General features: G+C 49.7%; 1 protein-coding gene across 4 annotated transcripts in view; it reads left to right on the forward strand.

Moving 5' to 3' along the window:
- MAPK4 (mitogen-activated protein kinase 4) overlaps nucleotides 1-18301 on the forward strand; it is a 125424-nt gene that overhangs the window by 79191 nt on the left and 27932 nt on the right. For all 4 annotated transcript variants that reach the window (XM_070421160.1, XM_070421161.1, XM_070421159.1 and 1 more), the window contains exon 2: nucleotides 2935-4372. In XM_070421160.1, the coding sequence (XP_070277261.1) occupies nucleotides 3827-4372 (546 nt within the window). In that variant the 5' untranslated portion in view covers nucleotides 2935-3826. The remainder of the gene's footprint in view (nucleotides 1-2934; nucleotides 4373-18301) is intronic.

Below are 18301 nucleotides of genomic sequence, written 5' to 3' on the forward strand. Positions count from 1 at the left end.
ACATTTATTTTTAAATTGCCAGTGCGTGTCATATGTACTGGCCAGTTGGTCAGTCGAACAGTGGGACGGACGGATGGTCGGTCACTTAGCCTTTTATATATATAGATGATAGAAAGAAGCTTAGAAAATTAAGAGTTTTGAGAAGAAATGAATAGTAACAAACTCAAATGGGAACAGAAAAATGGTCAGATGAAGACTGCCTGGTCAGTGTTGACATTCTAAGAGAGGCAGCATCGAAGCCGAAGATGATGCTAAAGGAGTTGAAGTTCAGAAATGCTGGTTTGTCTGAGTGGCTGGGGCTAATTGTGAGAAGGGTCCTGTTGAGCATGTTGCATTGGAGCGGCAAGCACAGGAAGGGGAAGCCTAGGGAATGTGGGCATCACAGTAGTGGAGACATACCGATGTTCCTCGGCACTTCCAATCCAGTTATTTTCCGAGTGCTACTTTGAACCCTGGACTTAAGCTTAAAGTCTAGTTGGGAGGTGGACATGTATCAAAAGTTAAATAATAGCCCAAATGAGGATATGGCAAGTGTCAAGTACAGTATACACAGGAACGCCACAGGAGTTTGGAAAGGGGAGAAGTGTCACTGAGGACCGGATGGATGCATCACAGAGGAAGTGGGACTTTGCCTGAATTCTGAGTGATGGGCAGGGTTTCAACACTTGGGGAGGAAGCAGGAGAACATTTCAGGAACCAGGAAGGTGCAAGCAGAGAGGCCAGGCAGGAGCTGAAAGAGTAAACTAAGAGGCCCACGAGGAAGGTGGAGAGGGTGTGCAAGGTAACCTGGTACCTGCCCGCTGAAGCTGACAGTGTGCTGGGAATCCACTGAGACACACACACACACACACACACACACACACACACACACACACACACACGGGAGACAGTCCCTCCGCCCCTGTGAGAGGAAAAGGAAAGAGTTTTGAAACATAAATAAAGCACCTCTTAATTATTCACAGATTATCTGCATTGCAGCTGATCTCACACAGCTGATCCAAATCCTGCTGTGGGCTTGCTGGGGATGTCATCTCTCTGCTTAGGTGCCCATTCCCGTCTCTGTTTACAGCCCTGCGAGGGCTGGAATGGAAAGAAGGCTTAAGACTCTCCTCAGAAAGCAAAATATGTAAATATGAATGCTTCTGTTTGCTGTGCCCTTGGGAACCACACCAGGCAAATGGGGAGAAAGTGAAAGAAGCTCCAATTTAGGTTCTGTTACCTGCCTTGGGCAGCAGGGTCAGAGGAGGCACGGAGTGGGGCACTGGGGCGCCTCTCTTGTTCCCCTGAATCAGACATCCAGGTGGACTTCACTAGCACAGATGTTAGGCCGTAGCTCAGTGGGTGGTCCCAGCGCTGACTCCAATTGGCTGGGAGTCCTCAGGGTGAATGGTATTCATTTATCATGTCATCCCATGTTTATTGACCCTCTCTCTGTAGACGCACTGAGCTGGTATTCTCGGAGCCTCGGTGCCCTCATGGGCAGATGAGGACTTGCCTCTCAGTGGAGGGGCTGGCCTTGGGGTGGGTTCAGGTTCCTCACTGATGGAGATGCTCTGCAGGATGGTTAGCGAATCGGGCCCTGCCTGCTAAAGGCCAGTAGTGGCTCCTCCTCAAATGAGCCCAGGAGGGCAGGACCACCCCTGCTAAGGACCCGAAACTTGTCTGCTACATTGCCTCCCAGTCTGAAATTCTGCAAGTCGATGGTTATTTTGCTGCGGGGCCCAATAAAAACATGCAGAGCAGGTTTGCTGAGATACCAGAATAGTTGGAGCTACTTCCTATTTAAGTGTAAGGGGATTTTCAACAACAGCAACAATAGGCAGCATCTATTGAGCAAGGACTGTGTCCCAGACCCGTGGCAAATTTCTTTCATCAGTTTTTAGAGGTGATCTGATTATTTACTACTTCGTATCATCTGTGTCCCCTAATTTGCCTGCTTAGTTTCAGAGCACTGGCCATTGTTTTGCTTCAGTTATCATTTGCAGAGTTGTGCGGGGTTCAGACCTGAAAGTATCCCCACAGGGCACCCTGCCGTGGGATGGGAACGCAGAAGCAGCCCTGGCTAGATTCACACCTCTGTTCTGGACACGGTGTTTGTTCTTTGTGAGTCTGTGGACTTAATAAACTTATAAAACCTGTGACTTCCTCAGGCTGAATTTATATCCCTAGTTTTGCAGTTTTTTTCTCCCCCCTGGGGTCCTATGCCTGTAATTGGAGTCAGCAGCCACCGGGGAGCAGTTAGGATTGGATTTGACCCATTGCTTTGAAGAGCTAGGTCCCCATCCTCCAAGAGAATACAGTCCACCATGCCAGCCCTGGTGTCATGCTGAGATGCTCAGCTGGACAGAGAGTCCCTTTACTGGGGCAGCAATACAATTTCCTTGCAATTTGGTATGTGTGCTTATGTCATCTACATGGAAAGCAAGCGACGCCATTTAATTACATTGCTCATTTGCACATTAAGTTATTAAAATATTCAAAGACATTTGCAGAAGTGGGAAGAAAAGGGGTCCAAGTGGAAGAACAAGATGATTGATCCTTTATTTCTTTGCCTGCTACTGGTTACTGTCCACTCTTACCCTCCCCGGCTAGTGCTGATATGTGTGTTCCGAGGGCTTAAAGAATGAATTTCTCAAAGGTCAGAGCTGATCATTCCCTCCTACAATCTGTGAGTGTTAACCTTCGGGGAGCAGGCATTTACATAAAAGGCACACCGCTTGATGATCTTATCAAATCAGTCCATCTTCTCTCTTCCAGGGGAGCTGCACACAGCAGGCGGGGGCTGGGCGCCTGAGCCCGGAATCCCCTGAGCAAGCAGTGTTTCAGTGGCTGGCTGGACAGATCAAATAACACCAGGGCTGGTTAACAAAATGCGCTGGTGGGAAGGTGTTGGGAGCCGAGTGTGGAAATTTACCAACGTTATTTCTTTGACAGGGAAGGAGACTCCGTGTGAAAGATGCCGGGTTCCCGCAGCCTCTCGGAGTCCAGCAGAGCACAGTCTCGTTCGAAGAGGCATGGATGAGGGGGTGACAGAGGATGCTGCCCCCTGAAGCCTCCAGAGGTGCCTGGCCTGGCAGCTGAGCTCCCCTCGGACCTGGGACTTGGGGTGTAACTTGGTGTGCAGCTCATGGGAGGGGCAGGGGTTCTCCGGCTTTCTTCCCCGATGCCCACCAGCTGGTTTGGGCTGCAGGATCTAAGGTGAGCCGGCAGAAAGGGGAGCTGGCCGAGGTAGAAAGAAGCCCCGAGGAGCCTCCAGAATCCATTGTTGGGATCCCTTCAGTCTGCCCGGGAAGCAGAGAGCAGCTGCGAAGCTGCCAGAGGCTGTGATACAACCAAGCTTCGGACCATCGTCAGTGAAGGAACGCAGAGCAGCAAAAGCATTTCAGCCCGAAGGAACTTCTTTCAACAAAGGACTTACAGGGGAGAGTTTCTGCATCTTTACTTTGTGGTCCCTTAGGAGAGAAAACTTGACGTTCACATAGATAACGCGATCGGTTTATTTGTCCAAGATGCTCCCTGTGAAAGAAGCATGAGCCATTCTCAGCGTGGGGAAGGGCTCGGGACACGCAGGAGTGGGTGGACAGCCCTCCCAGGGCTTGTTAAGAAAACAGCATGAGCCTCCAACTTCTGCAGCTCAGCAAGCATGGACATGTGCCACTCTTGTCTCCAGGGAGCTGGTGGCAGTGACATCACCACGAGAAAAAGCATCCCTCAGCCTCGGGACTTGACAGAATGAGGTGTGCTGGGGAGGCCACCAGCTGGGACCCGGCCTTTCCCGACGGCCCCTCCATCCCACAGGCGTCCCCTGACCACCACTGAGCCAACGATGGCCGAGAAGGGGGACTGCTTTGCCAGTGTCTACGGCTATGACCTCGGTGGGCGCTTTGTTGACTTCCGACCCCTGGGCTTCGGCGTCAATGGGCTGGTGCTGTCAGCCACGGACAGCAGGACCTGCCGGAAGGTGGCCGTGAAGAAGGTCACCCTGAGCGACGCCCGCAGCATGAAGCACGCCCTCCGGGAGATCAAGATCATCCGGCGCCTGGACCACGACAACATCGTGAAGGTGTACGAGGTGCTGGGGCCCAAGGGCGCCAACCTGCAGGGCGAGCTGTTCAAGTTCAGCGTGGCCTACATCGTGCAGGAGTACATGGAGACCGACCTGGCCCGCCTGCTGGAGCAGGGCACGCTGGCGGAGGAGCACGCCAAGCTGTTCATGTACCAGCTGCTCCGCGGGCTCAAGTACATCCACTCGGCCAACGTGCTGCACAGGGACCTGAAGCCCGCCAACATCTTCATCAGCACCGAGGACCTCGTGCTCAAGATCGGGGACTTCGGCTTGGCGAGGATCGTCGATCAGCATTATTCCCACAAGGTATGTCTGGCCGGAATGGCGGATAGGGGTGGCCCATGGGATCCTCAGGAAGCGCACAGTGTTCCAGAGGGTATCCCTAGCTCCCTGGGAATCAGCGGCCTGGGGTGTGTGTCTGGGGGAGGCTGGAGGGTGCTAGAAAGATCACTGGCCTGAAAAGTTGTTGAGGGGGTGGTTTGGGTTCTTGATTTTGGCTCTGCCATGTGGCCATGACCAATAACTCCAGGCTGTGCAAGAGGGGGTTGGACTGGATTATCGCTAAGATTTCTTCCAGTTGCAAACTCTGTGACTTTAAAATTGTGCAGTTGGTGAATTTGCCTCTAGCATCCCCTAATGAGGCTTCCACCACACCAGCTTTATGCGCTGGTTCATCTTGCCGCCTCCTCCTCCTCCTCCTCCTCCTCGTCCCCCCAACAAAGCTGACCCACTCTGTGTCCCATTCTCTCTGTCAGTGGATAAGTTCAACTGATCAACTCATCCTCAGTGTCCATTATCCAACAAATGGCTCAGCTCTCCCAGGTCCCACAATGCCCTGGTCCCTGAGTGTGATGAAGCATGGATGTCTGGGTGGTACTGTTGAGACCCCATGTGGTGGGTGGCTAAATGCAGAGATCAGAGCTGACACTCCTCTAGACCTCTTCTTACCTAATGCACTGCTCCCTTTAGGAGCTGGAAATTCTCTGACATTCTATTCCCCTCACTCCTTGGTTCCTGCCATTAAGGGGAGCCTCTGAGCAGCTCAGCCTGAGCGCACGTCACCAGGTTCCCCGCACCAGAGCTGGGGGGTGAGTGTCATTCCCAGCCTCCAGCCAACACCTTCGTGCCACAGATTTTTATTAGAATGAAAACATCCTCTGGGAAGTAGGTGCACCATAAACCGTTATCAGCCAAAGGGCTAGGGTGGGTCATGAAAGGGAAGGGTAGCTCCGACCTTGAACATGCTTTGGCACCCGATTTGCCTGCAGCCAGAAGGTCACAGATGCATAGAAAGGCACTGGCCTGCCTGGTGCCACTGCAGCGGGAGGGTGTCTGGGGGAGAGGGAGGCAGGGCTCCCTGTCCCACCCTGACAGGCTGGAACTTGGGCTCCAGCCCAGATTTCAGAGCCCAAATCAGCTCAGCTGGCTCTAGCTCCTTGGTGCCGCCTTAGCCCTGAGATTGCCCTGTGCTCCCCTCCTACAGCCCGGCCATCTGTCAGAACTGACAGCCGACTCTGTAGGCAGGAGTGTCCATGGTAAACAAACAAACAAACAAACAAACAAAACATCTTCCTGTCACCCTAATGCCCGATGCTGTTTCTACCTTCTCCGTCCTCTAAGGAGCAATGACTCCAAGCAATTGAACCAAAGAGTTTAACCCAAATTAGTTTTTATTTGGTAATAAGAGTCCATGACACTCTTATTTCTGTTACACAAAATCACCTTCTGAATTGGAATAATCCAGTACACTGGGAATAATAATAGGACCTCCCTTGATTACAGAGTCTGAGTAAGTGAAGTATTTCAGCTCAGAACAGTCCCTCAGGGACAGTCAGGGGAGGTGATCTGGGGCAAAGATGGGCTGTAGTAACCATTCCTGGGAGGGGCACGGTGTGAGGAAGGAGCGCTATGTGCGGAGGCAGATACCTGGGCTCATTTCTGATGGTGTTAAGTTGGGATGTGGATGCTCCCCGCCTGGGAGCCTCATTTTCCCCTTCTCGACAGGGTTGATAACACACGCCCTGTCTGTCCCACAGGCTTGTGGTTATGAATAAAAGAGGAGGATAAACGTAAAGCCCCTTGGAGAGTAGTGAGGACCCCATCCATTCATTTCTTGAGTGTTTTCTGAGTGCACACCGGGCCCAGGCCCAGCTCTGGGAGCTGGGAGGGTCACTGCCCGCTGACCGTGAGTGGCTGTTACCACATTACACAGGGCAAGGAGCCGCGTTTCTGAATGGGACTTTCATTTTCCTCATGCAGGGGAGTGTAAATGCTCTGCCTTACTCTTGGTGGGCTCTCTTCAATCAAATCAGCTATTGGAGTTTTTAAAAAAATCACTGGAGCCACTTGCAAGCCCAGTAGGTGTTCACGTCAGTCCTGTGTTTGGCAGGGGCCACCTACCCTCACCCACCTCCTCCCTCATTACCTTCTGCTTTTAGCTTCCTCCCTTCTCTTCCCTGAGTGATGACGGAGGCTTGACATTTGATGCTTTTATTTACATGAAGTGCATTTAGTGAGTCCGTTCTCATCTAATCCTCAGACTGCTGGGAGGCACTTAGGAAAAAGGGTCCATTTTAAAACAGAGACCTGGCTTTCTCAAGCTTCCTTGGCCAACAGTGGTCGAAGGGGCTTTGGAACTTGGGCCTTCTTGTGTCTTGATGGGTGGTCTTTCCGTGAGCCATCTCCTTCATGAAGGCTTTCTGGATCCCCGGTGGGTATTGATCTTTCCTTCCTTTGAATTTCCATATCGCTTTCTCCCCATCCCAGACCCCAGATCTTCTAGCACCGACGACCATTCTCTGCTCTGTCTTACGGGTATTTATTTGTGTCTGTGTCTTTTGTGCTCTTCTAGGCTGAGAGCCCCTTGGTTCCTTGTGGGCCGTCTCATGTTCATCTTGGTTTTCTCCAGGCAGTCTAATCACTGTGCCTGAGACATGGCCAGCTGACTTGGTTGGCTGCCTTGAACAGATGGAAGACTAGTCATTTACCAGCACATTACTGATGGGAAGCTAGTTGAGTTCATTGATTCCATGTGGTTAGAAGGTTTGACTCTCAGAAAGAAAGCACATTCAAAGGAGAGGCATTAAAATATATGCCTTCAAATCTTAACTAGATGAAAAATTAGCGTGCAGTGTAAGCATGTATAATGAAAGCATATATATATATATACACACACACACATATATATGTATATATCAAGCATATATATTATCAGAGGGGGAAAAAGAGAGCACATAATTCTCCCAGCCAATGGATTGGTTTGGGTGAGATGTGTGCATCGACTCCCCCTGGTGTGCATGGAGGAGGATGTTTACATATGAACTGTTCTAAATGTAACCCCTCCTAAAGTTTTATGGGTCCTGCACTCACCTTGAAGTGGTCATGCTCACCTGGGCTGCAGCTAGTGCCTTGGTGTGAGTTACAAAAAAAGGTGCCCCCTTTTGCAGGCTGATTCAGCTCAGTGCCTGTGATTGGCTTCGTGATCCAACTGGGGGCTGGACTTGGTTCCTCAGCCAAGCACGACCCACCTAGCACTAAGCAGCAGCTGGAATCTCACTGTCCTCATCATGACTTTCTCACGGGTGGACAGTAAGTCTCATGAACCTGCACATCCCCTCCTCTAGCATGGAGTCTGGCATGGGTAGGTGCCCATTGTGTTTGTCTGGTGAAGGAGGTGCCAGAGAAAACTGTCTTCTCTTTAATGAGCAGCTGGGAGCACTGGGGCTCCAGTCACAGAGCGCATTCTGAGCACATGTCCCCTACCACCCCACCCCTGGTGGTCTTGGTCCTTGTGATGTCCAGAGGGAACTAGAGGCTCCAGCAGCCCACACTGTCAGGGATATGGCAGTGGTGGCAGTGGGGGTGCTCTGATGGCTGTCTCTCAACAGAGGCAGCTTGGGGAGCATGTCTCTGCATCATCATTACTCACCTCACTAATTGCATGACCTCGGGCAAGGCCTTTTCCTTGTGCGGTTTACGAAGAGATCTGTAAGAAGACCTCACAGTCACCTCATTCATTCCCTTCATTTCACAGATGATAAAACCGAGGCCTGGAAAGGGAAAGAGACCTGCTCAAGGTCACACAATGAGTGGCTGAGCCAGAAGCACAACGCCCGTGCTTCCGCTCCATGCCCACGGATTTTTCTGAGCCTCTCTTCTCAGTTGTCTTCTCTGCCAAAGGGGGTCATTGCTCCCATTCTGATTACTTCATAGGATTCTTGTTAGAGTCCAGTTTAAAGTGTGGAAGTCAAAGTGCTTTCAGATGTAGGCTAGATCCCTAACAGAACTATCTGCCCATTAAGTGCCATATGACAGGATGGGGAACAGGCATACACCCAGATGTCAGTCTGCCTCCACACACTGAAATATGGAACCAACTCCCCACATGATGACCAGAGTCCTGAGGCTTCCCAGCCTGTGGTCCTGAGAGGAACCCCTGCTGCCCACCTCCTTGGCAGGTGTCCTGATTAGTTCCTTACCTAAAGCACTAGGGCAGTGGTTGGCAAAATCGTTAGTCAACAGAGCCAAATATCAACAGTACAACGATTGAAATTTCTTTTGAGAGCCAAATTTTTTGAACTTAAACTATATAGGTAGGTACATTGTTATTAACTTAATTAGGGTACTCCTATGGCTTAGGAAGAGCCACACTCAAGGGGCCAAAGAGCCACATGTGGTTCTCGAGCCGCAGTTTGCCGACCACGGCACTAGGGTGGGTCATGAACTAGTGTTTATGTGGAGAAGAGGCAGGTGAAGGATCAGAGCATGTTTTCCTTTGAATTTATTCTATTAGGAAGCAGATGATCTCAAAAGAGAAAAAAAAAATGTTGTTTAAGACTTCGCTGAGCCCTGTGTAAATTCTAAGACATGTCAGGAGGCCCCAGGAAACTGTGCAGAGTGCTGGGCTGAGTAGCGCGTGACAGCCTGGCTCGCTGTGTGAACACTCCCCTCCTGGAGGGGCCACCGTTGGCCAGGGGAGGGAGCCACCTGTCATCCTCACTGGGGTGGCCAGGAGACTGCCAGCCCTTCCCGGGGCAGAAGACAGAAAATACCCAGGGAGAAAGCAAGATAGGAGGCCCATCAGAAGTTGGGCAACCAAAGGCTCTTGTGTTTTGGTGGATCATTTGAGAACGTCTGGCCTGCCTTTGGGTCCTGGGCCCTCTACTCCGGGACCCTCTGTTTTCTTACATCCTTCAGGATCAGAACGCTTTCCCACTTTGCCTCTGTATCTCATGGAGACTCCTTAGGAACCAGCCAGTGCAGGGGTTCTCCCAGTGGGTGCTGGGCCAGCGGCATCAGCTTCACCTGGGAACTCGTTCGACATGCAAGTTCTCAGGTTTCATCTCAGACTGACTGAATCGGGAACTCGGGGTGGGGCCCAGCAAGCTGTGTTCTAACAAGCCTCCAGGTGATTCTGATGCTTAACTGTTCAGAACTATTGATCTGAAGGCGTGGAGTAGCTTGTGTGTGGACAGAAAGCTGGTGCTCCTACTGTGTCTGCTGATGCTTAAAGCTGTGGTTCTCAAACTTCAGGCCAAAGAAGAAGGCTAAGAACGCCTCCCCGATAACACAGGTGTATTTGAAGCAGGTGCCTTAACTAAAAAGGGCCGTTAAAGGTGGGGATATCAGGCACTAGGACAAGCAGCTGGGAAGATGGTTTTAGGCTGAGTGTTAAGACCTCAATCCCATTGTAAACTGAAACTGCCTGATTGGTCAACCATCACTCAAGTTTGACAGAAAGCTGTACACATCAGGGACCTAACACGTGGTTGGCAAACTTCGGCTCGTGAGCCACATGCGGCTCTTTGGCCACTTAAGTGTGGCTCCTCCACAAAATACCACAAAATACCACTTACGGGCGTGCATGTACAGTGCAATTGTGGCCCATGCGCAGAAGTTGGTATTTTGTGGAAGAGCCACACTCAAGGGGCCAAAGAGCCGCATGTGGCTCGCGAGCCGCAGTTTGCCGAGCCGCAGTTTGTTGATTACTGACCTAAACCAAAGGGAATGTTGGCTCTGTTAGGGTTTGATCTTAACAATAGTTAGGTGATATAAACAATGATTTTAGAAAACATATATTATTAATTTTGGTGTAAACGACTTTGCTAGATATTCTGTAAAAACAGAGGCACTGGTTTTCACAGTTCAGTGAGACTGAGTGTTTGATTGACAGCTCAGCAAGATGATACTGTAGTTTGTTAAGGCCTGTGGTTCAATTCAAGGTCCCAAAGGAGGCAAAGAGGTACGTGATGTTGAACACATACAGCCAGCTTCCACAGGCTTGCCGTGGAGTTTTGGTCGGCAGCATTTATGCTGTTTTCATGATGTTGCTCAACCTCACCTCCTTCCTCCCTCTCCTGGTCAATCCGCCTTCCTTGGATGCCTTAAGATCTGTCTAGGCCAGGGGTGGGTAACCCCTGGCACGCATGCCAAACATGGCACACCAGTAACTTTTGCTGGCACTCGAAACCCTCTCTTATAATCTTCCATTTACAATTTTTTTCTTAATATCGACTTTTTTATTTTTCAGATAAATTCAGTGTAGGTGCATCTTAGATAAATAAATAATTTTACATAACAAGTTATCTTAAAGACCATAGACATGGATTGACGAGAGAGGGGAAGAGCAATTTCTATGCCTCTGCCTTAACTCTCCCTGCCTTCCTAGGTCCGACCAGTGTTTTGGTTTCATCCACATACGCTTGTGAATCTTTGTTCTCAGTGATGAATTTTGTTAAGTCTCATAATAGGAGTAGCCTGACGGATGAAAGTAGTAGCTTGTGCATATCTCTGAAGGTCACGAAATATAAACCTGATGTAAAATCTCTGTCATCAGTGATGCAGCAGCAAAAGTCCCACTGATAATATCAAGCGGAGTCATATAGTTTTCTGTCAGACTATCAGTGTACATGTGTACATTAAAAAATAAATGTATTTTTCATCATCATATACTGGTTTTTGTCGCTCGAATGAATTTTATTATTTCTTCAGGGTTCTTCACATACGTACACCTTAAGAGATATCAAGTAGGTGTAACATGTTCTCAAAAAATGGGCACGCAGAAGAATTTTGAGTCAGAGATTTTGCTTGTTTTGGCACGCACTCACAAAAAGGTTGCCCACCTCTGGTCTAGGCCATGATAACTTCCCCTGTCCACCTGGGAAGACACACAGAAACCTTCCCTAAAGCACAGATTCCTTTGAAACTGAACCCGGGGGAGGACTGTTTTTTTCTTTGGCTGAAATAGCATCTTTGCTAGTGATCAAGGGGGTGTCCATTTGATGTTCTGTGTGCTTATAGTTTGGAAGGTCTCCACGTTGCAAGTGGAAAACCTCAAGGTGTAAGGAGTGAGCAAGAGCTTCCTAGGATCCCAGAATAGGGCTGGAACCCACTGAGAGGCCCGGCCATACTCAGAGCCCGTGAGAAAACAGACCCGGGGAAGGACGACTTGCTGAGGGCTCAGCTAGAAGTTCTGAGGCCACTAAGCATGTTATTCCAAGTCAGTGGAGCTGAAAAGATTTCTTTAAAAGGCTATCCCTTTTCAAAAGAGAAAATTCAACCTAGGGGATTGGAACAGAAGCTGGTAAGGGAACTCCCTTTTAGATAATATCTCCAGTCTTGGTGGGAAGAGAGTTCCAACCTCCAGTCTTTGCTCCACAGTCTCTCCACTTGGGCATCCCCAGGTTGTAAATGCCCCAGGAGCATGATGCTGTCTTATTCGCTATCTAGACAGATATTCCTGTGTCTATACTGATGAAGGATGACTAGAAAATGGAATCAAATCCTTTACAACTTTCTCCTGAAATATGGCTTCTTTATTCAGGCTTTGCTGCGGTTGCCTGTTGGGAAGACAGTAGCATAGGAATGGAAGGCTCAGGGGCAGTATCAGATTGCTCTGACTGTCCTGACTTGGCTGGCTACCTTCCACATCAGGACCACACTTCTCTGAGCTGGGAGAGACCAGCTCTTAGCTGCAGCTTCATGTGCTGCCACCCTACTCACCTTGTGCTGTAAAGTCCCTGACTTGTCACCGTTCCCTAGAAAACATCATACTCGGTGACAGCTCCAGTCCCACACACTGTTCTCATTGCTCCCACATAAAGTCCTACTTATCCCTGCAGATCCTGCTCAAAAGCTCCACCTCTGCAGAGCTTCACCCAGCTCCCCAGGGGAGAATTAATTACATCTTCCTCTGGTTGCCCAAAGCCGTTATCTTGACTCTGTTGTGATTATCTGTTCACATGCCTCTTCCCCAATAGACCGTGGAGCTTAGGAAAGAGTGTAGGTCTCATTTATCTCTGTATTCCTAGCACCTAGCACAGCATCTGGCCCATAATGCATGCTTATTGTCTGAAAAGCCAAGCCTCTGCCTTTACACTGAGTAGAGTGTTTTCCTTAAGGACTTCTCAGGGTAAAGCTCTCAAATATTTGAAGCCATCTATCATGCCCCTTCCAACCTCTGAAGCCCAGAACCCCACGTCTTCACACAATAATGCTCAGGCACTGTTCTAAGTGCTCGAGAGTTACTCACCTACCGAGTCCTCATAACAACCTCATGTAATGAGTGCTGTGTTGTCCCATTTTACAGATGAAGACACCGAGGCACAGAGAGTAACTTGCCCGAGTTCATCCAGCTAGTAAATGGCAGAGCTGGGTTTCAAAGCCCAGCAGTCCCTTTGGGGGCCATGCTTTTAGCCACTATGCTACACTGTCCTGTTGGCTCTTCAGATGACAGTGTTTCCAGAGCCCACACTATCCTGACTGCCTTTTTATTCAGCTCCTCCTACTTGTCAGACCATTTCTTAAAAGGTGTCTCTCAGAACAGATGCTCTGTGGGTTAGCCAGCAGGGTTGGTTGGGAGTGTGGCACCTCTACTCTGTAAGTGACTTGCTGTTCATGCTGCAGGTGGTATTTTGGTAACCGTGTCACACTATGCTATATAATAAAAGGCTAATATGCAAATTGACCAAACAGCGGAACAACTGGTCACTATGACGTGCACTAACCACCAGGGGGCAGACGCTCAATGCAGGAGCTGCCCCCTGGTAGCCAGTATGCTCCCACAGGTGGTGTGCCACTCAGCCAGAAGCCCTGAGCTGGGCTCACGGCTGGCGAGCGCAGCGGGGGTGGCGGGAGCCTCTCCCATCTCTGCAGTAGCACTAAGGATGTCCAACTGACGGCTTAGGCGGGGAGTGGGCCTAAGCCATCAATCGGACATCCCCTGATGGCTCCTGGACTGAGAGAGGGCCCAGGCTGGGTTGAGGGGACCACGCCCTCCCCCAAGTGCATGAATCTCATGCACCGGACCTCTAGGTAGTTCATATTGTGCTTGGAGCCAAATCACTTCTGTTAAGCTCAGTATTCTCTATTTTACATTTACATGATTGAATTTTTTAAAACTCTTCTGCTTTTTATTTATTTTTTTAAATATATTTTTATTAATTTCAGAGAGGAAGAGAGAGAGACAGAAATATCAATAATGAGAATCATTGATCGGCTGCCTCCTGCACACCCCCTACTAGGGCTACCTGGTTGATAGTTTTTTTTAGCCCAAATATAAGACTTTATGCTTGTCCCTGATAGACTTCATCTTACGACTTCAGGCAAATATTCCAACCTGATGAGATCTTTTTGGATCTTTGTTCTGTCACATAATCTTATGCTTTGCAGCTCTGTAACTTTAAGCCTGCCTTCCAGGACTTCATCCATATCACTGATTTAAAATTTGTATAAAGAGATTAAGCAAGCCAGGTTGGTGTGGCTTAGTGGTTGAGCATTGACCCCATGAACCAAGAGGTCACTGGTTTGATTTCCAGTCAGGTCACATGCCCAGGTTTCAGGCTCCATCCCCAGTAGGAGGAATGCAGGCGGCAGCAGATTGATGATGTTTCTTTCTCATCGACATTTCTCTCTATCCCTCTTGTTTCCTCTCTCTGGAAAAAAAAAAATCAATAAAATTTGACATTTCAAAAGAAAAAGAGAGCGAGAGATTAAGTGAAAGGCTTAGCCTCATGGCTATTAGACACCTCTCTCCAGGGTGACACTAACCCTAAGCTAGCATTCTTCAGGTTCAGTTGTCTAGCCAGTTGTGAATTTACATAGTTATATAGTTGTCTGGCCCATGTTTCTTCATTGTCCTCACAGATGTCCGAGGAGCTTTAGCTAAATGCTGTGCTGTATTGAGATTCAGGGACATTGTCTATAGAATCCTCTCATTCTACCTCAATACAATTTTAAACTCATCCTAAAGTTGAAAAAGCACAATTCAAACTGCATGACCAGCTGTGACACCTTAATTCCTAGATACATGGAACTCAGATGTTGGCAAACACTACCATTTACTTGGAGAAAACCTGATACATGAAAATCTAAACTTAATAAATTCATGTTGGAGGTTAGACCCTCATGGTTAAGTAAACTATGGCTCATCTACTAAATAGAATATTATACAACTACTAGAGGCCCAGTGCATGAATTCATGCATGGGTGGGGTCCCTCAGCCTGGCCGGTGATCAGGGCCAATTGGGGCCGTCTCGCCCAGTCCTGAGCCAGCTGGCTGGGGGGAGGGACCGCTGGAGGTTGGCCGGCCACAGGAGGTTGGCTGTGGGAACGCACTGACCACCAGGGGGCAAGCTCCTGTGTTGAGCGTCTGCCCACTGGTGGTCAGTGCATGTCATAGCTACTGGCCGGTTGTCCGGTTGTCTGGTCATAACGGTTGCTTAGGCTTTTATATATATATAGAATTTTCAATGGTGTTTTTGAAGAGTTTATGATAACAGAAAATGTGTATGTAATAATGATTAGGTTTAAAAAGCAAGATATAGAATTGTATAGATGGATCATAACAGTTTAATACAAGGTGCAAAAGAGGACACACACAAAAAATAGATTAGAAGGAAAATCTCCAAAATGTTAACAATGGTTGGACAATGCATGGCTTCCCCTCTGCCCCTTTTATTTGTCCATAATTCCCCAAAATGTGCAACACGACATGCACAGTTTTATCACAGTGAGCTTTTCAGGTGGAAGGGTGGGAGAGTTGCTGTAAGAGAAAGTTTACCAAGAACATGTTTATTACCAAAAAAAAAATGTAGTAAGTCTGAGTTCTTCGGCTTCTGAGAGAGAAGGGTCAAGCACACCAGCACCTGGGCCAGGAGATGTGCATGCTGACCCTCACTGCACCCCTCTCCGCGGTGGCCACTGTGTCACATGTAAGTCTTACCTCCTACCCAGCATGCACTCCTGTCTTGGCTGATGCCTTGGGACAGGCCAAGGTGAGGCCACCTCTTCACAGGTGAGGTACACAGGTGCTGACTGGTGTCATGTGACCCCAGGAAGTTATTCACCTGCCTTGGGCTGGCTCCTCCTCTCACATTAACAGGTCCTACTTCACAGGGCTGTGTGAGGAGTGGATGCCGTGTGTGAAATGTTTAGCACTGTGTCAGGCCTCTGAGAAGCACTATGTAAATATCAGTTCTTTTTTTTACTATGATTCTTAATCACTACTGGGGGGAGTGCTTCTGTTCTCAGGACCCTGAAATCCCACCTCTAACAGAAAATTTTATTGAGGCAGTTGACCATGCTGTAGTTTCTCTTCTAAGATACAAACTGAGCCCGGCTGGCATGGCTCAGTGGTGAGTGTCAACCTATAGACCAGGTGGTCACAGTTCGATTCCTGATCAGGGCACATGCCCAGGTTGCAGGCTTGGTCCCCAGTGTGAGGAGTGCAGGAGGCAGCCGATGGATGATTTTCTCTCATCATTGATGTTTCTCTCTCTCCCTCTCCTTCTCCCTCTCCCTTCCTCTCTTGGAAAAGATAAACAAACAAACAAATAAATAAGATACAAACTGAAGGGATGAAGAAGAGTGGGAACAAATGAGAAAACCTTTAGTTGAATGAACTTGTCAAAATGAATTCATCAGGAAGCACTGGGCTGGAGGGAGTGTGTTTAACCCAAAGGAAACCAAAATAGGGAGCCCCTAAATGTTGACACTTTTGCCAATTGGCCCAAGACTCGTTCTGGTACTGAGGTCACACACTGGGGGTGATATGCAAAGTATTTAACGATTGGTAAGTTTTGGGACCAATCACACAGGATAGACACCAGCGGTGACCAATCAGAATGGATCTCTGCTGTGAGCACCCATCACTCCTCTTGCTCCCCCTTCACCCTAGAGAGCAGGGCCGGGTCTCCCAGAGGTGCTCATTTAGACGTCCACCAGCGACTCCCATGCCCAGGTGTGGGAGCAGCACCAGGAGGCCTGGCCTGGCCCAGCCGTTTGGGCAGAGTTAGGCCCTTGTCCCACAGCTCCCCAACACTCTTATCCTTGCTTCCGGCTCTTGCTTTTCATGATAGCATGTCACCCTCAACTGTCCATCACACACCTGACAGGAACCCTTGTTGTCGGAGGCAGCAGGAAAAGAGGAGCCATCCTCGTTCTCCCCACCGCAGCCTGCTGGCCCCTCCCGGGTCCCCAGGTGACCTGGACGGCAGGTTTCTGGGGTGTGGGGACTCTAGGGTGAAGCTTTCATTGCAGTACCTTCCATGCAGAACTGCTGCCACCTGCAGAAACCACGTGTCCGCCCGGCAGCGAGCCAGTGAAACCGCTGTGATTTGCAGGACTCATTTTTCTGGGGGCGAAATGTTTCATCCCTTTTTTAATCCCTATGCCTTTTGTTTGGGGATTGGAGTCACCATTCCCTGTGCAGGAGGTTAAGCCCAGAATGACCTGCCTGGCCTAGCGGCACAGGCCTGAGGCATCACCATGGCCGGGGAGGGGGTCATCAGCGCCCAAGCTGAGCTGAGAGGAACCCGGGACAGGAGGACTGAGTTCTGCGTCTGGTTCTCTGAAGGCCTTTTGTCTTAGTTCTGTTCTGTGGTCACCAGCTGCCCTCAGCCCTGCCCCCGAGCAATTTGCAAATGCTGTGTGGGTCAGAAGCTGGTGAGAGAGTGAGCAGCCTGCAGCTGGGGGATCCACACCATCACATCTACCCTGCCATTGCTCCTTCCACTCTCGGTACTGCACCAGGAGTTCTTCCCACGGGAGTTCTTCCCACGCATGCTAACTCTGAATCCTCACACCAACCTCGGAAGGAGGCAGGTCGGGCAGGTTCATTATTGTCCTCACCTGGTAGTGAGGACTAGGGTCCCCTGGGGTTAAAGAGCTCGGCTAAGGCCCTGCTGTTAATGAGAGGGGCAGAGCGAGACCAGAGCCGCCTCCTGGGGCCTGGAGCAGCTGATGCAACCAGGCTGGGCTCCAGGCCTGGAGGACTCCCTGGAACCTTCAGTGAGGAGGAGTGGAAAGTGTCCTGAGGAACGCTGGAGAACAGAGCATTCTGTGACCTTCCCTGGTCCCCCTGTGTCCTGGGCCCTTCCGTCTCTCTGTGGGCCCCATCTCCCACCCTCCTGCTGCACTCCCACCTTCCCAGGTCCCTCCTGCTGTCCTCTCTGTCGCTCCCATGCTGTTCTCTCCCTCCATTTTCCCCCCTGGAGACTCACTGAGCCCAGGGACTGCTTCTTAGGGACACGGGTTCCTGCTGAGGGACCAAGAGCTCCCTGCACCATGTACAGCCCATTGGGAAAAGCCTATCAATGAGGGAATTCCTTTCCATAGAATAATGGTTCATATTTGCCTCAAAACTCTTTAAAACAAAAACAAAAGCAAGTTTATTGAGATGTAATCAACATACAATACACTTTACCTATTTAAAGTGCACAGCCTGTAGCTTCTAGTGCATTCTCGAAGCTGTGCATCTCTCACCAGAAACCACTTTAGAAGTCTTCATCACCTCGAGCAAAGTCCGCCCCCTGAGTCAGCAGTTCCCAAAGCCTCCATCCCCTTCAATCCTAGGCAACCACTAATCTACTTAACTAGAGGCCTGGTGCATGAAATTTGTGCACTCTCGGGGGAGAGGAGCAAGGGGAGCCCTCAGCCTGGCCTGTGCCCTCTCACAGTCTGGGAGCCCTCGAGGGATGTCCAACTGATAGCTTAGGCCAGCTCCTGGACATCCTTAGTGCTGCCAAAGAGGCAGGAGAGGCTTCCAACACTACTGCTGTGCTCACTGGCCGTGAGCCTGGCTTCTGGCTCAGCTGCACTCCCCCTGTGGGAATGCACCGACCATTAGTGAGCAGCTCCTGCATTGAACGTCTGCTCCCTGGTGGTCAGTGCATGTCATAGGACTGGTCTTTCCACTGTTTGGTCGATTTGCATATTAGCCTTTTATTATATAGGATT

The sequence above is a fragment of the Myotis yumanensis genome, unplaced genomic scaffold (assembly GCF_028538775.1).
Source record: "Myotis yumanensis isolate MYYU_CA2020_CCGP unplaced genomic scaffold, mMyoYum1.0.hap1 SCAF_7, whole genome shotgun sequence".
NCBI classification, from domain to species: domain Eukaryota; kingdom Metazoa; phylum Chordata; class Mammalia; order Chiroptera; family Vespertilionidae; genus Myotis; species Myotis yumanensis.